The following is a 22,288-nucleotide window of genomic DNA, read 5'->3' as shown; positions in this document are numbered from 1 at the left end:
AGCACTAATCAGATGTACAATTCGTATTTATATTTCTCACTTATCCCAATAATGTCCTTTTTGGCTGTTTTCCACAACTCTCATTCCAGATCCAAACAAGGATCACACGTTATATTTAGTTATCATGTCTCTTTAGTTTCCTTTAATCTAAAACAGTTCCTTAAGCCTGGTTTGTTTTTCAAGATAAGGACTTCTTTTAAGAATCTAGGCTAGGAGTTTTGGGGCACATCTAATTTGTATATACCTGACACCAATTCTAGTTTAAAGGAAATATAGGGACTAGAGGAACAAAGATAAATGAAACCACAAGCAAACAACTGAAAAAAAAATTTAGAAGTTCGGACATTCTGCAGGACAATAGGCTAAGTCTCTTCAATGAGTCAGGTCATTAAAAATAATAAGGACTATGCTGAATTAAAAGAGAGTAAAGGAACATAACCAGATTTAACTTGTGATCTTGAATCTGATATATTGGTTTGGACAAACCAGTTGTAAGAATAATTTTAAGGTCAATTATAGAATGTGGTCAGAAGGCCAGAGGAGATAAATACTTAGCAAAATGGGAAACTGGATACTGTTCACTAGAAAAGGTTACAAAACAGTATGAACAATAATATTTTGGTAAAAAGTACATGTGTTATATAGGTTTATAGAAAATTATCTGAAAGTACATACTCTAAATTGTTCAGAGTGATGATTTCTGGGTGGAACGTGATGTTTCTGTTTTTGCTTATATGTACTTTCTAGGCTTTTCCAATGCATATGTACTGCTTCTGTGATTATAAAGAGTTATTTAAAATGATCCTGATTCTGACTACTTTTCACCACTTTACCTCTCTCTGGTTAAAGCTGCCATCACTTGCTGCCTGGACTCTTCCGATGGCCTCCTTACTATAACTATGTTTGCAACAACAGTAATGGTTATTACTGCAGCGGTCTCTACTTCCACTCTTCACCACCTGTAGTCTATTCTTCATACAGCAGCCAGAGTGATTCTTCAAAAAGGAGTATTTTAAGAAAAAGTAAATCAAATATGAAATCTGTTCAGAACTCTCCAATAGCTAGCCATCATATTCAAAATCTTATCTTTGGCCATTCATGTCCGACACTTTCCTGCTTGTTCACTCTGTTTCACCAAAGTAGCCACCTTAATGATCCTCAAATAGACAGTTTCTTCTACCGTAGGAGCTTTGCACTTGTCAATAGGCCCCTATGTCCAGAACTCTCTTCCCCAGTGGAGATCTTTCTAGCCTAGAACTTTAAAAGGCTTCTGTGACCAATCTTTCTAAACTAGCTGGCCTCACACACTATTCTTTATCTCCTTCTCCTGCTTTTCAGTACGTCTTTCTATCTGAAATTATCTTATGTATTTAGTTAGTAAGTTAGTAAATTAATTATGGTCTATCTCTCCCATTAGAACAAAGCTTTATATAGGTAGGAACTTTGTCTACTAGGAGATCTCCTATGCCTAAAATAGTGCTTAAGAATATAGCTGACTTGCTGATTGAATTACTGAGCGAAAATAATAATCTGCCTAATATGACACAGCTAATAAATCCAAAAAACTCCAAAAAAATCCAAAGCTCAGACATTCTGATTCCACAGCCCATGCTCTAAACCAGAACATGGTATTGTCATAATTAGTATTCAAGAGCACGGAGTGGGTATTGGTTATAGGTGCGTTGTGGCAGGAGGAGGAGGTAATATGTGATGACTTCCCAAATGATGGCCTTTAATTCTATTGGTGGGTAGGAAATCAGGTACTTTGCTGAGTGAATAGAATAAAGAGCATATGGATCACTTTGTAAGTATGATACATAGATACTATTTAAATTAAGATTGTAACACAACATTTAGTGAAAGATAAAGCATACATAAAGGTTTAGTTCTGATTCTTACATTGTTCTTGTGAACTTCTCTCTAGGTTATTAGTCATTGTCTTAGGTGGAAGATATGGAACGGGTCCCCAGGTAGACAGAGCTCGTTTGCTGGTGTCAAACTGTTGTGTGAAAAATTCCTGGAGCTTCATTCCTATTTTTATCAGGTCTGGTGTAGTAGATCTTGATATCATTACTTGGAAAATATCCCACTTCAAATCTCCATGGACAAATATTTCACTAAAGCATAAAACAGAGCTATCATATATCTTACAGAAGATGGCTTAAAAAAAAAAAAAAAAAGGAAAATTCCCTTCTCCACCCAGGTTTTTCATTCATATTAGTTGCATAATATAAAATCATTTTGCAAAAAAAAATGAATCATTTGTGTTTTCTCACTGGAGGAGAGAAAACATACTAAAAGCAGTCATACAAAGTGTTCAGAAAGTAACATTTCACTAAATACCTTTTATCAGTCATGCTTGAATCCAGTGTGTTATACAGATTTACTTTCCATTCATCCTGAAGCTTGAGATCAGCATTACTGAAGATACCCATGAGGATACTTGAGCCCATGTAATCAACACGAGCTTCAGTAGAACCCATAGTAATCTGAATTTTGTGACTAGGTTGCTGATTTGGATGTTCAGAAATATGAGCTAAAATAGAAATGATAATTACCTTTCATAGAAATACCTAATGGGGAAAACTTATCAAAATCAATTTTCAAAAATTTGTTTTCAGTTGTAAAATTTCAACATACCAACCATCTCCAAAGCATTGACATCTATGGTCCCTCCAACTACTCCTCCTTTAGAATCCAACTGTGATCTTCCCAGACCTACGGACATGCTTATCTCTCGATCTCGATTACTTCCTACCGACAGACGGCCCTGGCTCTTCAAACCACTAGTTGTCCAACTGGAGAAAAGAAAAAGGGTTGTTAATTCGACATACCACTTTCAATGTCATGAATTAAAACAGGAGTTAGAGGATTTTGAAAAATCTGACAAAACAATACATTTCTTATAAAAACTGTGGTAAATGTTTGAATATTGATAATAAAGCTTTCTTCTTAGCAAATTACACTGTTTTCCTTTTAATTTTCTCTTTTTAGAGGACATAGTCCATGTTGTTTTATATTACAATATCTTTAGGATAAAACCATTTTCAAGATAAAGCAATTTATAGCTTTTTTCTACTGTCTCAAACACTTCAGTATTAAAAAGGTTTTAAATTGCTTTATTACAATATAAGAAAAATTACAACGAATGATTAATTTTCCTTGTATCTGAATATCTTACGTTGTATTTCCCATTACATTACTCATATTCATTTGAACGTTTAATTGCTTCAAGTTGATGGCAAACACGACCAATGTTTCCCATGGGGTCCCTTGTTGGCTTGCTGCTTTGTTCGATTTGTTAAAAGGAGTTGATGTTTTTGAAAGTGAATCTAAAAACAGAAACATCAAATGCATATTCACTCACATAGATGCTCAGACAATTAAAAGTTACCATTCTTACCACTACAGCCCCAGAAGTAAAAATATGGTATTCTTAATTAAAACCTAACATCTAATAGCTGTCATATTGCTTCTAAAATACTAGCTACCATTTACTGAACATTCAGTAGGGCTAGCAGTCTTCTTGACAGCTCATAAAGTTCCGGATGATCTCCATTTTACATGAGGAAATTCTGGTGTGCATGGGATACAGCAGCACAGATCGTCACCCTGGGATTTTCTTAACAAAGGAGAAAATCATAAGTTGCGGCTGCCAAATAGAGGACTTGAAGGCAGGGACCATTCTGAAATGCAGACGCCTGCTGAGGTGCCCGTCTGCTGGGTTCCTGTGGGCTCAGTGTGTATCTTGAACCCTGCATTTACTCATTATACTCTAAGCTTGTGACATGAACTATATCATTTTTATATGTTCAGATACAAGTAGAGTGCTGAGCACATAAAAGAGTTCAAAAAACATTGGCTGAGTAAAGGAATGACTGAATGGATGAATACCAAAGATTAACTTTTTCATAAATGAGTCTGACACTCAGGAAAAAAAAAATTAACTTTTTCAAAATCAAACATCTTTTCCAACGTCACAGGTTTGTTTTACTTCTAAAAATAACTACCACGTGGAACAAACTAATAATATGCTCATTCCTCTCTTCTTTTCCCTTTTCAAAGCTACTAGTCATCCAGCTATCTCTTCTTCTGGCAAACACTTTGAAGTGTCTATTGTTTGGTTTTGGGTATTCCCACCCCTCCATCTTCCATAAAAATCTTCAAGAGTATCTTTTCCTACAGTTGAGGCAGAAATCTGAGAGTAACTAATTAAGATTTTTATCTTGGGGGCATTGGAGGGATACTGATAACAAAGAGAGCAGTGTTACCTCTTCGGGGAACTGAAGAATCAGACACACTCCTTGATCTTATGGAAGCTGGGGATTTTAGGCTCTGTGCTGCTGTCCCTGGTGACATGGTGCTGTTTGTCATATGTTCATTGAATACATTAGGTGACTGAGGCATGTGGGTGAAAGAGGCTGACTGACTAGGCTGTTCCCAGGTCCTGCAGTAAGCTTTTCTTGACGATTCAGGAGAAAGATGCTGGCTTACCCCTTCAATGGAATCAGGTGTCCCTGGGCCAGATGCTGTTAGAAAAGTAGAAACAAAATTAACAGAATCAAAATTAATCAGGGTACAATCTCCACGTTATAAAATAATAAATTTCACCACTCTACCTTTTCTAATCATAGATTCCTTCTAGTTCTCTATTTGAGAACTGTACAGCAATTTATGGTTTGCAAAGTACATTCCAGCATGTTATTTTATTTAATTCTCATGGTAATTCATGAGAGGGGCAATACAGGTACTCTTTTTCAATTTTACAAATAAGGGAATAGATGGGCGCCTAGGTGGCTCAGTTGGTTAAGCATCTGACTCTTGAAATCAGCTCAGGTCATGATCTCAGGGTCGTGAGATCCAGCCCTGCGTTGGGCTCCGCGTTGGGTGGGGAGCCTGCTTGGGATTCTCTCTCTTCCTCTCCCTCTGGCCCTCCCACCCCCCGCCGGTCGTGCAAGTGTGCACACTCTCTCTATCTCAAAAAATAAAAAAAAAAAATTGGGCGCCTGGGTGGCTCAGTTGGTTAAGCGACTGCCTTCAGCTCAGGTCATGATTCTGGAGTCCCTGGATCGAGTCCCGCATCGGGCTCCCTGCTCGGCAGGGAGCCTGCTTCTCCCTCTGACCCTCCCCCCTCTCATGTGCTCTCTCTCTCTCATTCTCTCTGTCTCAAATAAATAAATAAAATCTTAAAAAAATAAAAAATAAAAAATAAAAAAAAAATAAAAAAAAATAATAATAAGGGATAGACTCAAACTTGGATTTCTAATATTTTCTACTGTATCATGTTAACTCTACCTTTCACTTACACAATATGCTACTAAAACATCATCTAAGTCCAAGAGAAAAAGTGCAGGCAATGTGATAGCATATCCCCAACATTTTCTGTTTTCCATGCTTAATTAACCATGATTAACTTGGATGTCTTACCAAGTAAAACAAAGTTTGTGGTATCAATCATTGATTCCTGTTACTACTGTAACCAAAATTAAAAGTAACATAAGTATAATTACAATTACATAACAAGCTTACTTGGCAAATTTATAGTTTGGTCTCCAAGGAATAGGCGTCTTGCAATACTTCTCCTATACCAGGCTCTTGGAAATGCCAGAATTTCGCTGAGTCGACGCATATCATATTTAAAGGAGGCAGACCCTATATCACATACAGCTGATACATAAATAAATAAAGTCTGTTAGAACAGATTTCCAAAACCTTTAATATTGTCACATGGTAGGTATGACACATGACACAACTAAATTATAATAATGTTATAATTAATGAAATATCAAAATAAGTTACAAGGTATGATTAGTAAGTGATAATATTTGTTCCTTCCACAAATGATAAAAATAGCACATTTTTGGGCGCCTGGGTGGCTCAGTTGCTTAAGCAACTGCCTTCAGCTTAGGTCATGATCCCGGAGTCCCAGAATCGAGTCTCGCATCAGGCCCCCTGCTCAGCAGGGAGTCTGCTTCTCCCTCTGACCCTCCCCCCTATCGTGCTTTCTCTCATTCTCTCTCTCTCAAATAAATAAATAAAAATCTTTTAAAAAATAGCACATTCTTACACTATTCCCATTTCCTTTTTTGAGGTGAGGGCAACTTGGAATTCTGTTGTCACTTTATCATGAAATTCTTAAGGGTTCTAAAGATCAGACTTATTGACAGCTTTCAACTTTAATATAGGGCTCTTCTCAAATATGGAAACTGAATAATCGGGATGGGCAGGGACACAAACTTCCTCAAAAGTAGTTGTAAACCAAACAGTGTGTGGCAAGAACTACTATTTTCCTTTTAGACAAAGAGCAGGGACTTGTCAGTCTGAAAGCATTGTGATGACCGCTTCTTGGGGTTCTGCTCTGAGCACTCTTCCGCCCCTGCTTTACATGCTCTTCTGTTCTTCCACCAGAGCTTCTGTAAGGAGTTACACACCAGTGTCCCCCAAATCTAATATTTCTGTTTCAGCCTGAGTCCATATCCACATAGCCCATCAGCCAATTAGCTACAGACTCTCCCACCTAAACGTCCTAATAAGCACTTCCTTATTATTTTTTTTTTAATTTTTTTTTTTTTTAAAGATTTTATTTATTTATTTGAGACAGAGAGAATGAGAGAGAGAGAGAGAGCACATGAGAGGGGGGAGGGTCAGAGGGAGAAGCAGGCTCCCTGCTGAGCAGGGAGCCCGATGCAGGACTCGATCCAGGGACTCCAGGATCATGACCTGAGCCGAAGGCAGTCGCTCAACCAACTGAGCCACCCAGGCGCCCCAGCACTTCCTTATTTTTGATCTAAGTTAATGACAGTCCACTATCCCTTCAGTCACCTAAGCTAAAAACTTGAGGCATCCTTGTCTCCTTTACTCCTTACACAACTTGTCCTCAAGCTTGTGGGTTCTACTTCTCTTAAAACCATTCTCTCTTCTTTTTTATTGTCACAGTTTTGGGCTTCACTCCCTATTGCTTGGTCTATTTCAACAGTCTTTTCAAGCATCTCTCCCATTTTTCATGCTGCCATCAACTCTTTCTAAAACACCAATCTGAAGCATCATCCCATTTATTTTTTTTTTTAAATACAAACATGTTATTTTATAATACATATACAAATTTATTGTGTGTGGTAAGAACACTTAAGATGAGATCTACTATCTTCACAGATTGTTTTTTTGTCTTCACAGATTTTTGAAGTGTACAATATAGTACTGTCATCTTTAAGCACAGTGTTGTCATCCCATTTCTTAAAAACCTCTAATGGCTTTTCACTGCCCAAAGGATCAGAATCCTGTTCTTTAGCCTGGCATATGAGTCTCCCATCAATCTAGTCCTGGGGTGTTTTACCAGCTTTCCCTCTAAGCAATTCCTCTCTCCCTTGGGACATTTAACTATACAACCAGTTAAATGTTCAGTTATAACTATGCTTTGCTTCAGTGAACCGAAGTATGATCCAAAAGCATACTTTCTGATGCTCTCTGTACCATTAAAGACCATGTTGCTATAGCTAAGAATTTTTTTTTTTACATAATTTTGAAGATCTGGCCCCAATATCATTTCTTTTGTGAAGCCTTCTTTGATCTCTTGAATAAACAAATTATTTCTTCCTCTTTATGTAAAGCTCCATTATAGCATTAATTACACTGCACTGTCATTTATTTGTCTACTTGTGAGACCTTGTCTTACTCATGCCGGCACCCTGAATCACCTACCAGAGTGTCGGCACAAGTTCATTGTAAAATATAGGCTCAGTGTATGTTTGTTGAATACTAGCTTTAAGTGTACTTACTGTATTTGTGCAATTAATAACTTTAAAAATTTTCACTCCCATAGTACTCTGAATTCTTAAAAATGTTCCACATGCACTTAATTTTAAACGGTCAAGTCACAACATAAGGAAAATGAGCAAGTGATTTGCCCATAGGTATATGGCTAGTTACAAAGCTAGCAATACACATGTACCCAGCTTAAGATCTAATGACACTAAGTAAAAAAATTTTAACCATCATCCCTCATTAGTGTTTTAAGAATTTACAATCAGAAAACTAAGCTAATGAAAAATCAGAAATTTTACCAATTCATGGTAGAGAAGTGAAGAAAAGAAGCAGTTTTCAGTGACTTAACTAGGCATACTTTGGCCTTTGGGTGACATTTCTATGCATTTACCTAGAAATCATATTCCTAACATTGCTTACTTGGACTGAGAGAGAACATTGGCCTAGACTGTTACTCCTCTCATTTAAATCATTCATCACTAAAAGCTTAATATTACTATTAAAACACTGTTAAAAAGGAGGCCCTTACTTAATTCTGAAAAACAGCATTTTAATTAAGAAACTATACAATTAAGTACCAGATATATTGATTAGTGTAGTGTCCATTTTGCTTGCAGATTTGCTTACAGACTGACTTTCAAAAAATGAGGCACCTCCTGAGCGCCTTATCCGAGACAAACTCACTTTTACAAATTCAAGGTTTATACTGAGTGAGTCTTTTCGACCAGTGACGGAAGTGGGTTCTTCATCCACATTCCCTTTAAAACAAAAACAAAAACACAACACACACACATTTATATATGTATGCATATATATACATGTATGCAACTATCTAGTTACATGAAATTATCTAATACACTGGAATATGCCAACTATTAAAATCACTTTAGGTGAGGTTAAAAATTTAAGAATGATCTAATGAGCATTAGCATTCTTAACAATAGTTTAATAGTTTCAAGCCCATAAACAATAGTGATGATTTTCACAATACTGCTCCAACAAAAACTAGCACTGACATGGAATATATGTTTTTGTTACTTCTCTAAGCAAATCAAGAGACATTCACTAATATCAAAATCTCAGACATTTTTAGTGGTAAATCTGCACTTTAAAATGATAGTGAAATTTAAGTTGGTTAAATAATGACAAGAAGGAGAAGCAACAGCAGCAGAAGGTGGTTTCATTTTAAACTGAGAAATGTGATGCACACACTTTAAAAATTCACTATTTGCAGAATACAATTTCTTATACAAATAATGATTTGGTAAAACATTTAAACTTTTCAGTAACATAAATATCCTTTTTAAATCCAAAGATTATTGTGCTGCATATGTCACTGTTTTAAAATTCTTATATAATTAATTCACCTCAATTATTTATTTCATATTTCTACTTATGTAGAGACAGGATAGATATTGTCAAGAAGAAAAATAAAGTTTTTGATCTTATTTTATATCCATTATTTTTTAATTTAAAAAAATTTTTTTAAATTTTCTTTTATATCCATTATTAAAGGTACTGTGATTTCTGAAAAGATCAAAGCTTGAAAATGTGCTATAAATTTAAAAAGATGGAAACACTCTTTTTTTTTTTTTTTAAGATTTTTTTTTTTAATTTATTTGACATAGAGAGAGGGAACACAAGGAGGGGGAGTAGGAGAGGGAGAAGCAGGCTTCCAGCTGAGCAGGGAGCCCAATGCGGGGCTCGATCCCAGGACGCCGGGATCATGACCTGAGCTGAAGGCAGAAGCTTAACCGTCTGAGCCACCCAGGCGCCCCAAGATGGAAACACTCTTAAGTATACCTAGTCCTCCTGATCCAGGTGTGAGCCCAGAAACAGCAGTTTTTTGTTTCCCTGCTCCGTACGGATGAAATACATAAAGGGAAAAGTCAGACATGCATGCAGTGAAGCTCAACCCAGACGAACTGCTGCTAGAACTGGTCAGATCTGACTGACTACTACTATGTCGACTTCTGCCAAGAGGGCTGCCTAGGCCGGATGAACCTATAGTGAAAACAAGAAATCCAAAATATTTATAAGCCACAGAAGATTGTAAAAGCCTGTCACTTAATACATTCTTAAGAACCAAACAAGACTTGAAATTAAAATGGAAATACTCAAACATTAATTGATAAATAGATTTAAAATCTTGATATCAAAATAAAGACTTAGATGTACTTTTCAATTAATTTATTCTATTAACTGGGGTTGAATACTCTGTTCATCTTTGAAACAATTATTTAGACATTTGATTGGCCAACTCCATGGTTTCCTGTTTCTTTTCTCCTTTGCTCCACTGGAAGCAGGCAGTGGAAAAGGCACAAAATAGCTGGGACTTAAGCGAAGGGGGAGAACAAACTATAAAAAATCCAAATCATGTAACTGGAGTCCACATTTCAGTAGCCAGCAGTGGAAATAGAGCACGGTACACAAACGCAGAAAGTTAAAGATCTCTTTCTCTGAGAAGAAGCAAGTGTCCTCATTGGCAACACTTACCATAGGTGGTGTATAGGCTAATTCAAAATATGCTTTAAATGTAAAAAATACGAGTAAAGCATCTTAAGAGAACATTATATGATTTTGCTAGTAATTCCAAAATATGTATTTCCAAAATATATAGACCTCCTTTGGATTCATATTGCAACTGGTTACTTGACATCCTACTAGAATGTGTCACAAGCATTTAAAGCTCACCATGTCCAAAACTGAACTCTTGATCTTTAACCCCCATCTATTTTTCTTCCAGTGTCTCCCATCTCCAGTAAGTGATATTTCCAAGCAAATAGCTCAGCCAGAAACCTGAGACTTATTTGTCATTCTTCCCACTTCTATCATGTAATTTATCACCATTATCATTTCAATGTCTAAGAACATAAATTAAGCCTGTCCATTTCCCTGTATCTCACTATTGTTCCTCTAGTCTAAGCAATTATCAGCTCTGGACTGCTGAAATGGCCAACTGTTCTCCCTGCTTTCTTCTACTCTTGTTCTCCTCCAATCAACTATCGGACTGCAGCTGGACTGGTGGTATTCTGAAGGTGTAAATCAGAATCTCACGTCTACTTTCCTGTTTAACCTTCAGTGGCTTTCCCACATGATCTGGCTCTTTCCCATCTCTCTAAATCTTTATCATACCAATCTACCTTTTGTTTGCCACACGACACTTACACTAGTTGTTTTTGTTTTTTAAACTTGCCAAATTCTTTCTTGCTTCATGGATTTTGTGTTCTCTCCCTAAAGTGTTCATCATCCCAACTCTCTGCTTGGCTAACTCATACTCACTTCACATTTCCACTTAAAATACACTTGTTTGCTTGTTTTCTGTTTCTCCAAATTCAACTTAGGTTCCACATTAGCAGTGACATATCTGCTAGCTAGGTTCACTACCATCCATTCAACCTCTGGCATGGACCCGGGCCCCAGTAAAGTTCAATAAAGATCCTTTGAAAGAATGGATACTGTTGTGGTGTCTGGGTGGCTCAGTCAGTTAAGTGTCTGCTTTCAGCTCAGGTCATGATTTCAGGGTCCTAGGATCAAGCCCCAGGTCTGGCTCCCTGCTCAGCAGGGAGCCTGCTTCTGCCTCTCCCTCTCCCTCTGCCTCTGTCCCTACCCCCGCTTGTGCTTCTTTATCTGAGAAGATAAATAAAAAATCTTAAAAAAAAAAAAGGAATGGATACTATCATAACCTATACTTCTTATACATTTATTCTTATCATTATTCTTCCTGCATGTTTTATGATGATAAAATGAGGGATGCTATTTCATTTTTTTAATTTTCTATAGGATCAAAATGTGGACATAAAAAATAGTCGCTCATTTCATATTCCTTTCACTACATATACTTAGTATGGTACATATCTACACTACTACAATAATTTAAGTGTCAGTAATTTGTGGCATTTTGTCACTAAGAAAAAAAGTGAATATCCCAACAGAGAAATGGACATGGGCATATTTTTCTCCCGCATTAGCCAATAATACTTTATTATTAACACATAAAATAAAACCCCATTTTAGCCCATCACATTAACAATGATTAAAAATAAATTTAAAGCGTAATGTTGGGAAGAATACAGTGAACCTGGTGTCTACACACACTGTGGTGAGGATGCAGAAATCTTATATTTACTAGAATAGTAAAACATATCAAACACTTTAAAAATGTTCACTCTCTCTGACTCAGGAATTCCACTTTTAAGAATTTATCCTAAGGATGTTGATTTATATATAAAGATATTCATCTCAATATTATTCACAAAATAGAAAACAAAAAGCCCAGGGAGTCTCAAATGTATGATCAAAATGATGGAATATCATGCAATCATTAAAATTATTTTAGAGATGAATATTTAATAATTTGAGAAAAACTTATATTTTAAGTTTTTAAAAGATACATAGCAGAAGAGATCATATTTGAATTTTGCCTGGGAAGAAGACTGTATCTACAAAAATGTGGGAGAGTAGGTAGGAAGTGATAATACTGGTTATCTAAGATAAAAGGATATTATTTTCATTTTTAGTACTCTTGTTTTCTGTATTCTCTATAATGAACAGTGAGTTAATTTTATAATCAAAAAGTAGGTTTTCAAAAACTGACACTACCACTCCAATATTTTATAGACTACAACACAATTCCAACAGCAATATTTTGGAGCTAAGTGTGACAGTGGGCAACCACATTTGCAAAAACTTATTTCTAAAATATCAACTTTTTTTTTTTTAAGATTTTTAAAAATTTATTTATTTGACAGACAGAGACACAGCGAGAGAGGGAACACAAGCAGGGGGAGTGGGAGAGGGAGAAGCAGGCTTCCCGCTGAGCAGGGAGCCCAATGTGGGGCTCAATCCCAGGACCCTGGAATCATGACCTGAGCCGAAGGCAGACACTTAACGACTGAGCCACCCAGGTGCCCCTAAAATATCAACTTTTTGTTTTCCTATTTTATGAGGAAAACTTTCAAAGATTCATGCAGCAAGGCAATGTTTTGTTTTAGCCATTTTTTCAGTGTCTTCTGACATTGCAAAATATCCCCTGGGGGCTTTTTTTAACCCCTGGTTATGAACCATTGTTTTAATGATAGTTCTCTTATTAATAATTATCAATTTTCACTCATTCTAGTCTCTTTAAGAATGGTCAATAAAATCTTTATCATTTGCATATGCAATCTTTCTATGATTTTTAGGGCAGAAATGACACTGAGCTTTAATACAGTGAACAGTGACTTTCTCACCAGGAAATCATCAGTTGTGTGTTAAAAACAAAACCTTTCATGAAATGGACATTTGAGTTCTAAATATATATATATATACATTATTATGATTACATACACACACACACACACAAACTACCCTTGATACAATTTTAATTCACTGTGATAAGTTCTTGCATGATAACACTGTCTTATTTTCCATTTGCAACACTGATTACTCTTAAATGTAAAAATAGAGCATAAGACATTCAAAAGTACTTAAACGTATAAAACGACATTTACTTCATAGTGCTTGTAGCGTGTACATTCAAACCAAACAAAAAATGCTATCCAACTGCCATTCACTTGTACCAAAATATACTCAAAAAACTTTGATCTCAATATATTTTTCTATAAATACTCTAATCTCAAATATTCTCCTTTTCCAAGTTTATTTTTTTAGTAATATACACTAATCACTATTAAAATACTTATTTGAAAATAGTAGTTGGCTTTCCACCAGGGAATAAAAGAGTATTTCTGTACCCGGTGTTCCAGTTTTGCTTGTAGAGGTCTTTGTTCCAGTCTGAGTAGCATTACCTCCAGGGGATAAAGTCTCTGTGGGATACGTGGTCCCCAAAGTCTCCAGTTCGCCTCGGTTTGAAGAAAACACCAAGTCCAGGGATGGTAGCTTTAGCATGCATTCTACTCTTGATACTGGTAAACAGCTAAACTTGATCTGTGAGGGCTAAAAAGTGCAGAAAGCCAAAAAAAAAAAAAAAAAAATTTCTGGGTACTAGTTAAAAAATTTCACACTGGATTCCAAATATATAATTTCCACTTCAGTCCACATATAGCAAATTATTCGACACTTCAAAGGCTTTTGTGTTTAATGTCCTAGCTTTTTCAAACAGATACATGATACATTAACCAAAATTTATTAACAAAATGGCATTTTAGGAATCACCTCTGAGTGATAAATATTTAGATATTTAGATGATTCAGAACATTAAAGATATCTACGTTCATATTATACTTGCTCATAATCAAATTTTTAAAGGAAATAATTCCTCTTATACTAAAATTTTTAAAAAGCTATTTAATAAGTTTTATAAACTCTCAAGCCCTCCCCCATTACATGTTTTTATCATATCTTCAAAAGGCTAATGCAAAACTCCATCCTGAAGCCCTTTTGGCCAAACTGCTATTGTAGAAAATAGTTTGAACAGATGACCATTAGTGTTTCTTTTATTCTTGAGATTATCAGATTTTAATTGAAGGTAAACTGAAACCTGAAGTTTGGTTACAAGTAGTTTTCAAATCCTCTTTAATAAATGGACTCAATCAGATGCTAATACAGTCCCAAAGGGCGACTGTGAAGACTGCATTTTACAATAAAATATTAAATAAAAATTCCATAACTTAGCAAAAATCTAACAAAGGTACTACTGTGTGACTTACATCTCAATTACACTTTACATTTGCCCCAAAAGGACCATAATGGCAAGAAATACAGGTGGCAAGAAATAAAAAAAGGCATAAAATTCTAAAAAAAAAAAAGGGTTTTAACTTACACATTTTTATTTTTGCCAAAAAAGTGTAAGATCTAAATTTTGAAAACCCAAAGATCTATGAACCTCCTCAGCAGAAAAGTAAATACACACACAAAATTGTACATATACTTCCCAGAGGTCCAGGTGATCTCTAAGCCATTATAGGTTTACTAAAGGTCCACGAATCCAAGGTTAAAGAAACTTTAAGGGAAATAATGTTGGAAATATTCAAATAAACTTAAGAAAAACATTTTTCTTTAAAACAAAAAGGAATAAATGAAGTATATCACCTGAACTCGTACATAAACCACAACATCTACAGGGAAAGAAGAGTAAGCAGATGTCGAAGATGATACTAATGATGTTGTTGATTCTTCCATAGGATCTGGTATTTCAAAATGTCCCATATCTTCATCTTGTGAACTGACAGCTGTTAAAATATTTAGTTTTATTATTAGGGCAAGGGCAAACTATTTTTTTTAAAGATTTATTTATTTATTTGAGAGAAAGAGAAAGAGTGTGTGCAAGCACGGGGCGGGGCGGGGGGGGAGAGAATCTTAAGCAGACTCCACGATCAGTGTGGAGCCTGATGGGGTACTCCATCTCAAGACCCTGAGATCATGATCTGAGCCAAAATCAATACTTGGACGCTTAACTGATTACACTAGCCAGACACTCTGGGAAAACTATTTATCAAAAGATCCTTTCTTGGGGCACATGGGTGGCTCAGTCAGTTACGCATCTGCTTTTGGCACAGGTCATGGTCCCAGGGGCCTGGGATCGAGCCCCGCGTCAGGCTTCCAGCTCAGAGGGGAGCCTGCTTCTCCTCCTCCCTCTCCCTCTGCATTTTCCCCGTTTGTGCTCTCTGGCTCTCTCTCTTTCTCTCTGTCAAATAAATAAATAAAATCTTAAAAAAAAAAATATCCCTTCTCTTATGCTAGTACTGAGATCAGGGATATGAACACACAGAAATGTGCTTCTGTAGCCCATCATTCTACCCATCTTTCCCTATTCAAACCTCCTGCTCATTTCTCCAAATTCTAATTCCCCTCCTACTACAACAAACACTGTACAAAGAGAATTAAGCCTTTGCCCTCAAGAAGTTTCCAGTCCAAGAGGGAAGCTAATGTAGGAATTAAGGATGTTAATTTCATCATTAACTAGCTGTGGCTGTGGGAAAATCATGTAACCCTCACCAAGACTTAATTTATTTGTAAATGAGGACTAGATGATTTCTCAAGTTCTTTTCTTGATTTGTAAATGAGGACTAGATGATTTCTCAAGTTGTCTCTATAATTCTTGATTATTGAATATATTAATAATAATATATAACAGCATTAAAAATCCTTCTAAGTAATAGAATTTTAAAAATATTTGTGATGCAGGGGCACCTGGGTGGCTCAGTCGTTGAGCATCTGACTCTTGATTTAGGATCAGGTCATGATCTCAGGATTCTGAGATCAAGGTCCATGTTGGGTTCTGGACTGGGCATGGAGCCTGCTTAAGGTTCTCTCTCCCACTCCCTCTGCAACACCCCCTCCCTGACTCTGTGCTTGTGCTCTTAAAAAAAAAAAAAATTGTGATGGGGAAGTAAGTATATAAGGAGGATACTTACTTGTGTAATTCCTTTCAATTGGTGTAATTGGGATAGTTTCCAGAGCTTTTTCCAGAAAATCTAATAGGCAGGGACTAATAACCATTTCTTCTGGCAATGACTGAAGTGCTACCCAAGCATATAATTTGGCTGTTTTTACTCCTCCACTTCCTTTTCCTTTGGCTAGAACATTTACAAATGTGAGGTCAATTTAATAGTTCCCATACAACATATAATAATTTTGTGAGAAATTAGAACTATATATGACAGTTTAATCAGGTGAAGCACCTTATACCTAAACCATACAAGAATGCAGTAAAAATAGCAGATTGATAGAAATGATATATTAATATTAGAATATAAAGATAATGATGCATATAAAACAATAGTTATTTCTACTTGCTCTAGGTCACAAATGTTGCTTCAATTTTTCAAGTTTATAATTTGCTAAGTGTCTCATTTAGCATTATTTTGTCTACTTAAGAAAACACAGAGAAATCTGACGAACAATATTTTGTGTTAAGTGAGGAAAAATGTTGTTTTCAGGCTTTCCTATGTTCCTGCTGTTCTTAGCTTGTAGATTTTTACAATGCCTCCCTACATGGACTGCCATCCCTCTTTCACTTCTACATAACAAATACTTCCGTGTGAGTAGAATGAATGTAATAGCTAACTAAGATTTAGCTCACTTTGGCTTAGGTTTCCACCCCCAACATATATTAGTTTTGTAAACCAAGTAAATCAGCTCAACTTCTATGAACCTGAACTCTCTTCATTTATAAAATGGGGATAATAATATCTGTCCTGCACTTAATGGGCATAGATGTGCCTTGTCAATTCAAAAGTGATATAAAAAATTTTATGCATTATCACATTTATTAGCTATTTTATTGAGCATACAGGTCAGCTCTCTTCAGTGTGGAAGAAAACTACATAAGGGCATGAGCACCAGGAGGCAAGGGCCACTGGAAGCTATTTTGGAATCTGGCTACCACACCACATGAATAATACTTTATATGTATAGTAGAATTTCCAAGAAAAGGGATTATCAGACCAGACAAGAATTAGTTCAAAATGTTTCATTTGAGAGATGGAGTTTGATATATAAATCTTCTAAGATATTGTGGAAGTTAATGTTTGTGACTTCTGAGGCTAAGCCATAAAAGATACTGCAACTTTAGTAGCTATGTTCTCTTTTGGATCACTCCTTTTGAGGGAAGTAAGCTCCCTTGTTATGGGAACACTCAAGCAGGCCAGTGGACAGGCCCACATGGGAGGAACTAAAGCACCAGTTTGCCCATCATGTGAATGGGATATGATGGAAGTAGAACTTCCAGACGCAGTCGAGCATTCTGATGACTGCAGCCTTAGCCAACATCTTGACTGCAGTCACGAAAGACTGTAAAGTTAGATTCACCAGCCAAACTGTTCCTGAATTGCTGATCCACACACACTGTGTTTAAGGTTATAAGCCACCAGGTTTGGGATCATTTGTTATGCAGTAATAGATAATTAATAAATGTGGTTAAGACCATGTACTTTGTCTTAAAAGTATAAGTTTGATGCTTCCATCTAGATCATAATCTCCTAAATATGAACTACATAAAAATTTTTCTAAATACATATAGATCTAAAAAGTTAAGTAAATAAACTATTTAGCATAGTAAGTTTCTTTTAACACTGATATTCTAAGGTAGTATCAGTTTGAAAAATAGCCAAAGGTCAGGCCACACTTCCATATGTGAGTTTTTATACAGTCATTATTGGCAAGTCTATGTGATCTTCTCTTTAACACGTAAATTTGCAAGAAATTCTCAATAGAGCAAGTAGGTGATGATTAAAAAGTTACCAAAAAAATTAAAAATAACGTATATTTTCCTGAAATACCTGAGGGAATAGGTGGGGGTTGGGGAGGAAGTAAGGTGTTAGTCTTGCTCTGGACAGTGCAAGGTAAAGGAGGAGAAGGAGGAGATGGTGCACTATCTTTCATACCATACAGCTTGGACTCTTTAGAGAGGGTTCTTGGCAAGGAAGATCCTCTGGAGGCATTGGGTGATTCGGTCTTTAGTGTCTTGGAATTGTAATGCAACTGTATAAAGACAAATAAACTTTCAAAATTAAAATAATGAAGATGAGAAAAACCAACATATGTAGAAAAATGTGGAAGAACACCAATCCATGAGTCAGAAGACACAGTTCCAGTTCTTACAAGTTAACGCTGTGATACTAGCAAGATTCTTAGCTGTTTTTCATTTAAAATTTAAAAAGTCATCCTAGATAATAAGTTCCTTCTAGCTTAATTTATAGGATTCTATAATTCTAAAATCTAAAAAATAGGTGTTTAAGTTGGACTAGGAAAGGTTTAGCAAATGTAATGACTATCAATGCATAAAAAAGTAACTTCTTACTGACAAATTTTAATGGAAAAGCTGTATAAAAGAAGTGGCAACCTGCAATTTGGACGTTCTTATGTTCAGAATATGGCTATATCAGAGAAAAATGTTGGAAAGTCTCACTTTTTTTCTTTTAATTTTTTAAATTTTATTATGTTATGTTAATCACCATACATTACATCATTAGTTTTTGATGTAGTGTTCCATGATTCATTGTTTGCATGTAACACCCAGTGCTCCATTCAGTATGTGCCCTCCTTAATACCCATCACCAGGCTAACCCATCCCCTCCACCCCCCCAGGAAAGTCTCACTTTAATAGGTAAAGGAAGAACACGTACGACAGAAAATAAACACTGCTAAGAATAATCTAATCCTAGACTTTTAGGTTTTTACCTTTACATCAACTCCAGGAATGTAAAAAACTGTTGTTTCTAAGTCACTAGACTTTGTCTGTAGAGATGATGGCACTTTCTTGCCAGTCATTAAATGGGTGGTAGAAGCATAATTAGTTTGAAACTTCTTCTTTTTTGAAGGAGAGTCTTGATCTAAACTCCTGGAACTTCTATCATAACTCCTATAAATAGAAAAATGATTTTTATCTTGTAAAAAAAACGCATTTATCTCCTTTTGTTTAAAACCAAACTTTTACTTATACAGTAAGTGGAATGTCATCCTTCATTAATAAAGTTGAAAAAGGAAAGCTCATTAGTGCCCGCTGCTAACCTGGCTAACACCGTCATGGATGATGTTCATGTCGTGTGCTCTGCAGCTACACAGGGCAGCCACCTTTAGGCTTTCCTGAGGTCACAGGTGTTTCACATGAACATGTTAGATTGAACCAAATGAAATTGCCCTTTACATAGGTAAAACCAGCTGAATATAAGCAATGTATTATAATGAATTAACATGCTTTTTATCGTTACTACTACATTTGTAGGAATTTAACTGCTTGAGTGCCTTTTTATCTTCTCATTTTATAAAACCCTCCTTAGACAAAAAGACAATTTTTTTTTTTTTTTTTAAAGTAATCTCTATACCCAACATGGGGCTCAAACTCACAACCCTGAGGATCAAGAGTCCCATGGTCTACCAACTGAGCCTGCCTGGTGCCTGTAAAAATCTTTTATTATGAAAAATTTCAAACATGCAAAAAGTAAACAGAATGGTAAACTGTGAACCCCTATGGCTCTATCTCCCAGCTTCAACAATTGTCAGCATTCTGCCCCTTTTTTTAATCGACATTTCCACCCACTCCCCATCTATCCTCTCAATTAGTATTTTCTTTAGCTCTTTTTTAGATTAGGAAAGAAAAGCAAACATTCAAAGAAAAAATAATCTAATCTTAAGCCTCTTTATACCACCACTTTTTCAATGATGGAGACAAACGGTAAAGCTGCAGTTATATCCTGAACCACATTCCAGTATATTGAGGCCTCTCTGTCCCCCAGTTTCCCAATCTTGTTTTTCTGAATTCATCAAAATTCTGAATAACCAAGATATCTCTGAGTACTGCACTGTTCTTTAAAACAGAAATGTGCACAATACAAGAACAGAGACTGAGAAATTTGGGCTTATTTAAAGGAGAATTACAAAGATACAACTCTTTTAATTAAATCGCTAGAATCTAAAGCAGAAATGCATTTCTAGTTGCCAGAAAACTTTATACACTTGTTTATTTATTTATTTATTTAAAGATTTTATTTATTCACTTGAGACACAGAGATAGAGAGAGAGAGAGAGAGAGAGCATGAGCAGGGAGAGAGAGAAGCAGGCTCCTCGCTGAGCAGGGAGTCCGATGTAGGGCTCGATCCCAGGACCCTGGGATCATGACCTGAGCCGAAGGCAGAAGCTTAACCATCTGAGCCACCCAGGCGCCCCTATACACTTGTTTAAAGAAACAGTATGTTATACAAATAACCACTCAAACTTACAACTATAATTAAATCCACTCTTTAAATCTGTGTTTTGGGACATGGGTGAAAAAGTTCTTTGTAATTCAGTGATATATCAATAGTATTTCTAACAAATGAAGTTACATGTATCCTTTTCTGACCAGTTTCTTACCTTCTCAAGCTTATATCGTCATGTTCTTGTAGAAGGGTAGTTGGGTGGAGCACACATTTTCCACTATCAATTTCGACCCGTATATCAAGTTCAAAGTCAATATTTCTCTCTGTAGCAGTGCCACTGAGACTTCGGTTGACTGGAGTTGTGGGCCAGCGTTCTGTAAATAGTTGATGAACAGCAGCAAAGCCTGTTGCTTTTTTACGAGATGTATGTCTAGAGAAAGAACAATTGATCGTTACATTGTATTAAATTGGAAGAATTTCCAACAACCTATTTCCCAATATATTATGTCAGCAACAGTCTGTAAATAAATTTTACCCGTTTTACAAATTCATACATTTTACTAAACTAGCTCATACTAATTGAAGTTTTTCCTAAGTTTGATGTAGTTACATTTTTATTCAACAACGATGCACTCAGTAACTATTACGTGCCAGGTGATGTGCTAGGTGCTGGACACAGGCATAATCACTGCTATTAAGGAGTCTGAATATCAGTGTATGAACTATAGTCTACATTTTTTAGGAGATTTCATTTTTGAAAATTGTAAAATGCTATTTTCCTGATTTTATTAAAAGAACGAAGAATAGGGAAAGAAAAAAATAATATCACGTGGAGCTAAATTACATTAGTAAACCATGGCTATGTCTCTTAGTCTCACTCTGGCTAGGTACATTAAAATTTTTTCCGTAAAATTTAATAGTTATACATAATACTTTAAAGTTCAGTTCTAGACTCTGAAATGTTACTTATGGGTCTCAAAATAAAAAGGTCACTTACGAGGGTTTCCTGTAAATATAAAACCTTTCCCTCTCATGGTCTTCATCCTTTTCATCCTTCTCAGAATCTTCACTAGTAGAAGACAAACTGTCATCCCGTCGGCCCTCTTCAGGTTGGAAAGGAAGGCCTGATGAATAGCCTCCTGGAGTTTTGGGAGAACTGAACACGGAATATGATCCTTCACTATTTGAGGAGTAATGGGATGGACCTTCAACAGTTACTGACAAAAGGTCCAGTTCTGTTTCCTCTGGAAACTGTAAAAAGAGAAGACATGGATCAGGTTCATATTACACATCTCTTCTTAATTAAAAAAAGAAAAAGAAAAAAATATATGTGTAAACATTTAAAGTTCTCTCAGTTGAATTTCCTCACTCTGAACTAAAAGAAAGTCATATGAAATGGCACACCAAGAAAGGAAGCAGGTCTTAACCACAGAAAGTCACACTACTGACATACTAAAAATTAGAGTGAAATATTACGTTATATAAGCTTATATCAGCCTGTTACTTAGTACATACTGTGTAATTCTTTAAGCATAAGTTAAACATGCTGTGGAGACAAAGCAAATAATGTTGATCAACCGTAAATCAGAAGGGCAAGAGAGCAATTAGTGATGGAAGAGCACGCAGTGTCTGTACAGAAAGTGCTTCATGATTCCGGATGCTTTTTATAGATAGCTTTTAAAAATGAGTCCCTAATTGGCTGTAGACAGATGTGCCAGTCATTATGTAATTAAAGATATCAATCAGTCCAACTTAAGAATACTATTTTTTAAGGTTAATAGTTTTTTATAAACACTATGTCACTGAGAATTGCACCAGGAGGCCATTGTATTTAAGTAGATCAAAAAAGAAACAACAATAACAACAACAACACTTCCTATGATCTAATTTGTAGTCCACTTTTGAGAGTTGCTTAAATACCCTTTGAAAATGTGATAAGCCTTTGT

At 35.9% G+C, this 22,288-nt stretch overlaps 1 protein-coding gene across 6 annotated transcripts in view; it reads right to left on the bottom strand.

Moving 5' to 3' along the window:
• The window catches only part of KIAA1109 (KIAA1109 ortholog), a 208,209-nt gene that overhangs the window by 11,331 nt on the left and 174,590 nt on the right, over nt 1-22,288 (bottom strand). For 5 of the 6 annotated variants that reach the window (XM_032412767.1, XM_032412766.1, XM_032412770.1 and 2 more), the window contains 15 exons: nt 21,340-21,593; nt 20,557-20,772; nt 18,886-19,066; nt 17,985-18,186; nt 16,119-16,280; nt 14,794-14,933; nt 13,497-13,698; nt 9,565-9,765; nt 8,340-8,519; nt 5,530-5,667; nt 4,272-4,529; nt 3,182-3,332; nt 2,641-2,798; nt 2,344-2,536; nt 1,900-2,117 (listed from right to left, as the gene is read on the bottom strand). In XM_032412767.1, coding sequence (XP_032268658.1) covers nt 1,900-2,117; nt 2,344-2,536; nt 2,641-2,798; nt 3,182-3,332; nt 4,272-4,529; nt 5,530-5,667; nt 8,340-8,519; nt 9,565-9,765; nt 13,497-13,698; nt 14,794-14,933; nt 16,119-16,280; nt 17,985-18,186; nt 18,886-19,066; nt 20,557-20,772; nt 21,340-21,593 — 2,854 coding nt within the window. The remainder of the gene's footprint in view (nt 1-1,899; nt 2,118-2,343; nt 2,537-2,640; nt 2,799-3,181; nt 3,333-4,271; nt 4,530-5,529; nt 5,668-8,339; nt 8,520-9,564; nt 9,766-13,496; nt 13,699-14,793; nt 14,934-16,118; nt 16,281-17,984; nt 18,187-18,885; nt 19,067-20,556; nt 20,773-21,339; nt 21,594-22,288) is intronic. The other variant, XM_032412772.1, reaches the window with a different exon arrangement.

The sequence above is a fragment of the Phoca vitulina genome, unplaced genomic scaffold (genome assembly GCF_004348235.1).
Source record: "Phoca vitulina isolate PV1807 unplaced genomic scaffold, GSC_HSeal_1.0 scaffold14, whole genome shotgun sequence".
Classification (NCBI taxonomy): Eukaryota; Metazoa; Chordata; class Mammalia; order Carnivora; family Phocidae; genus Phoca; species Phoca vitulina.
The sequence above is the reverse complement of the archived record's forward strand: the minus strand, read 5'-3'. Positions and strand labels throughout refer to the sequence as shown.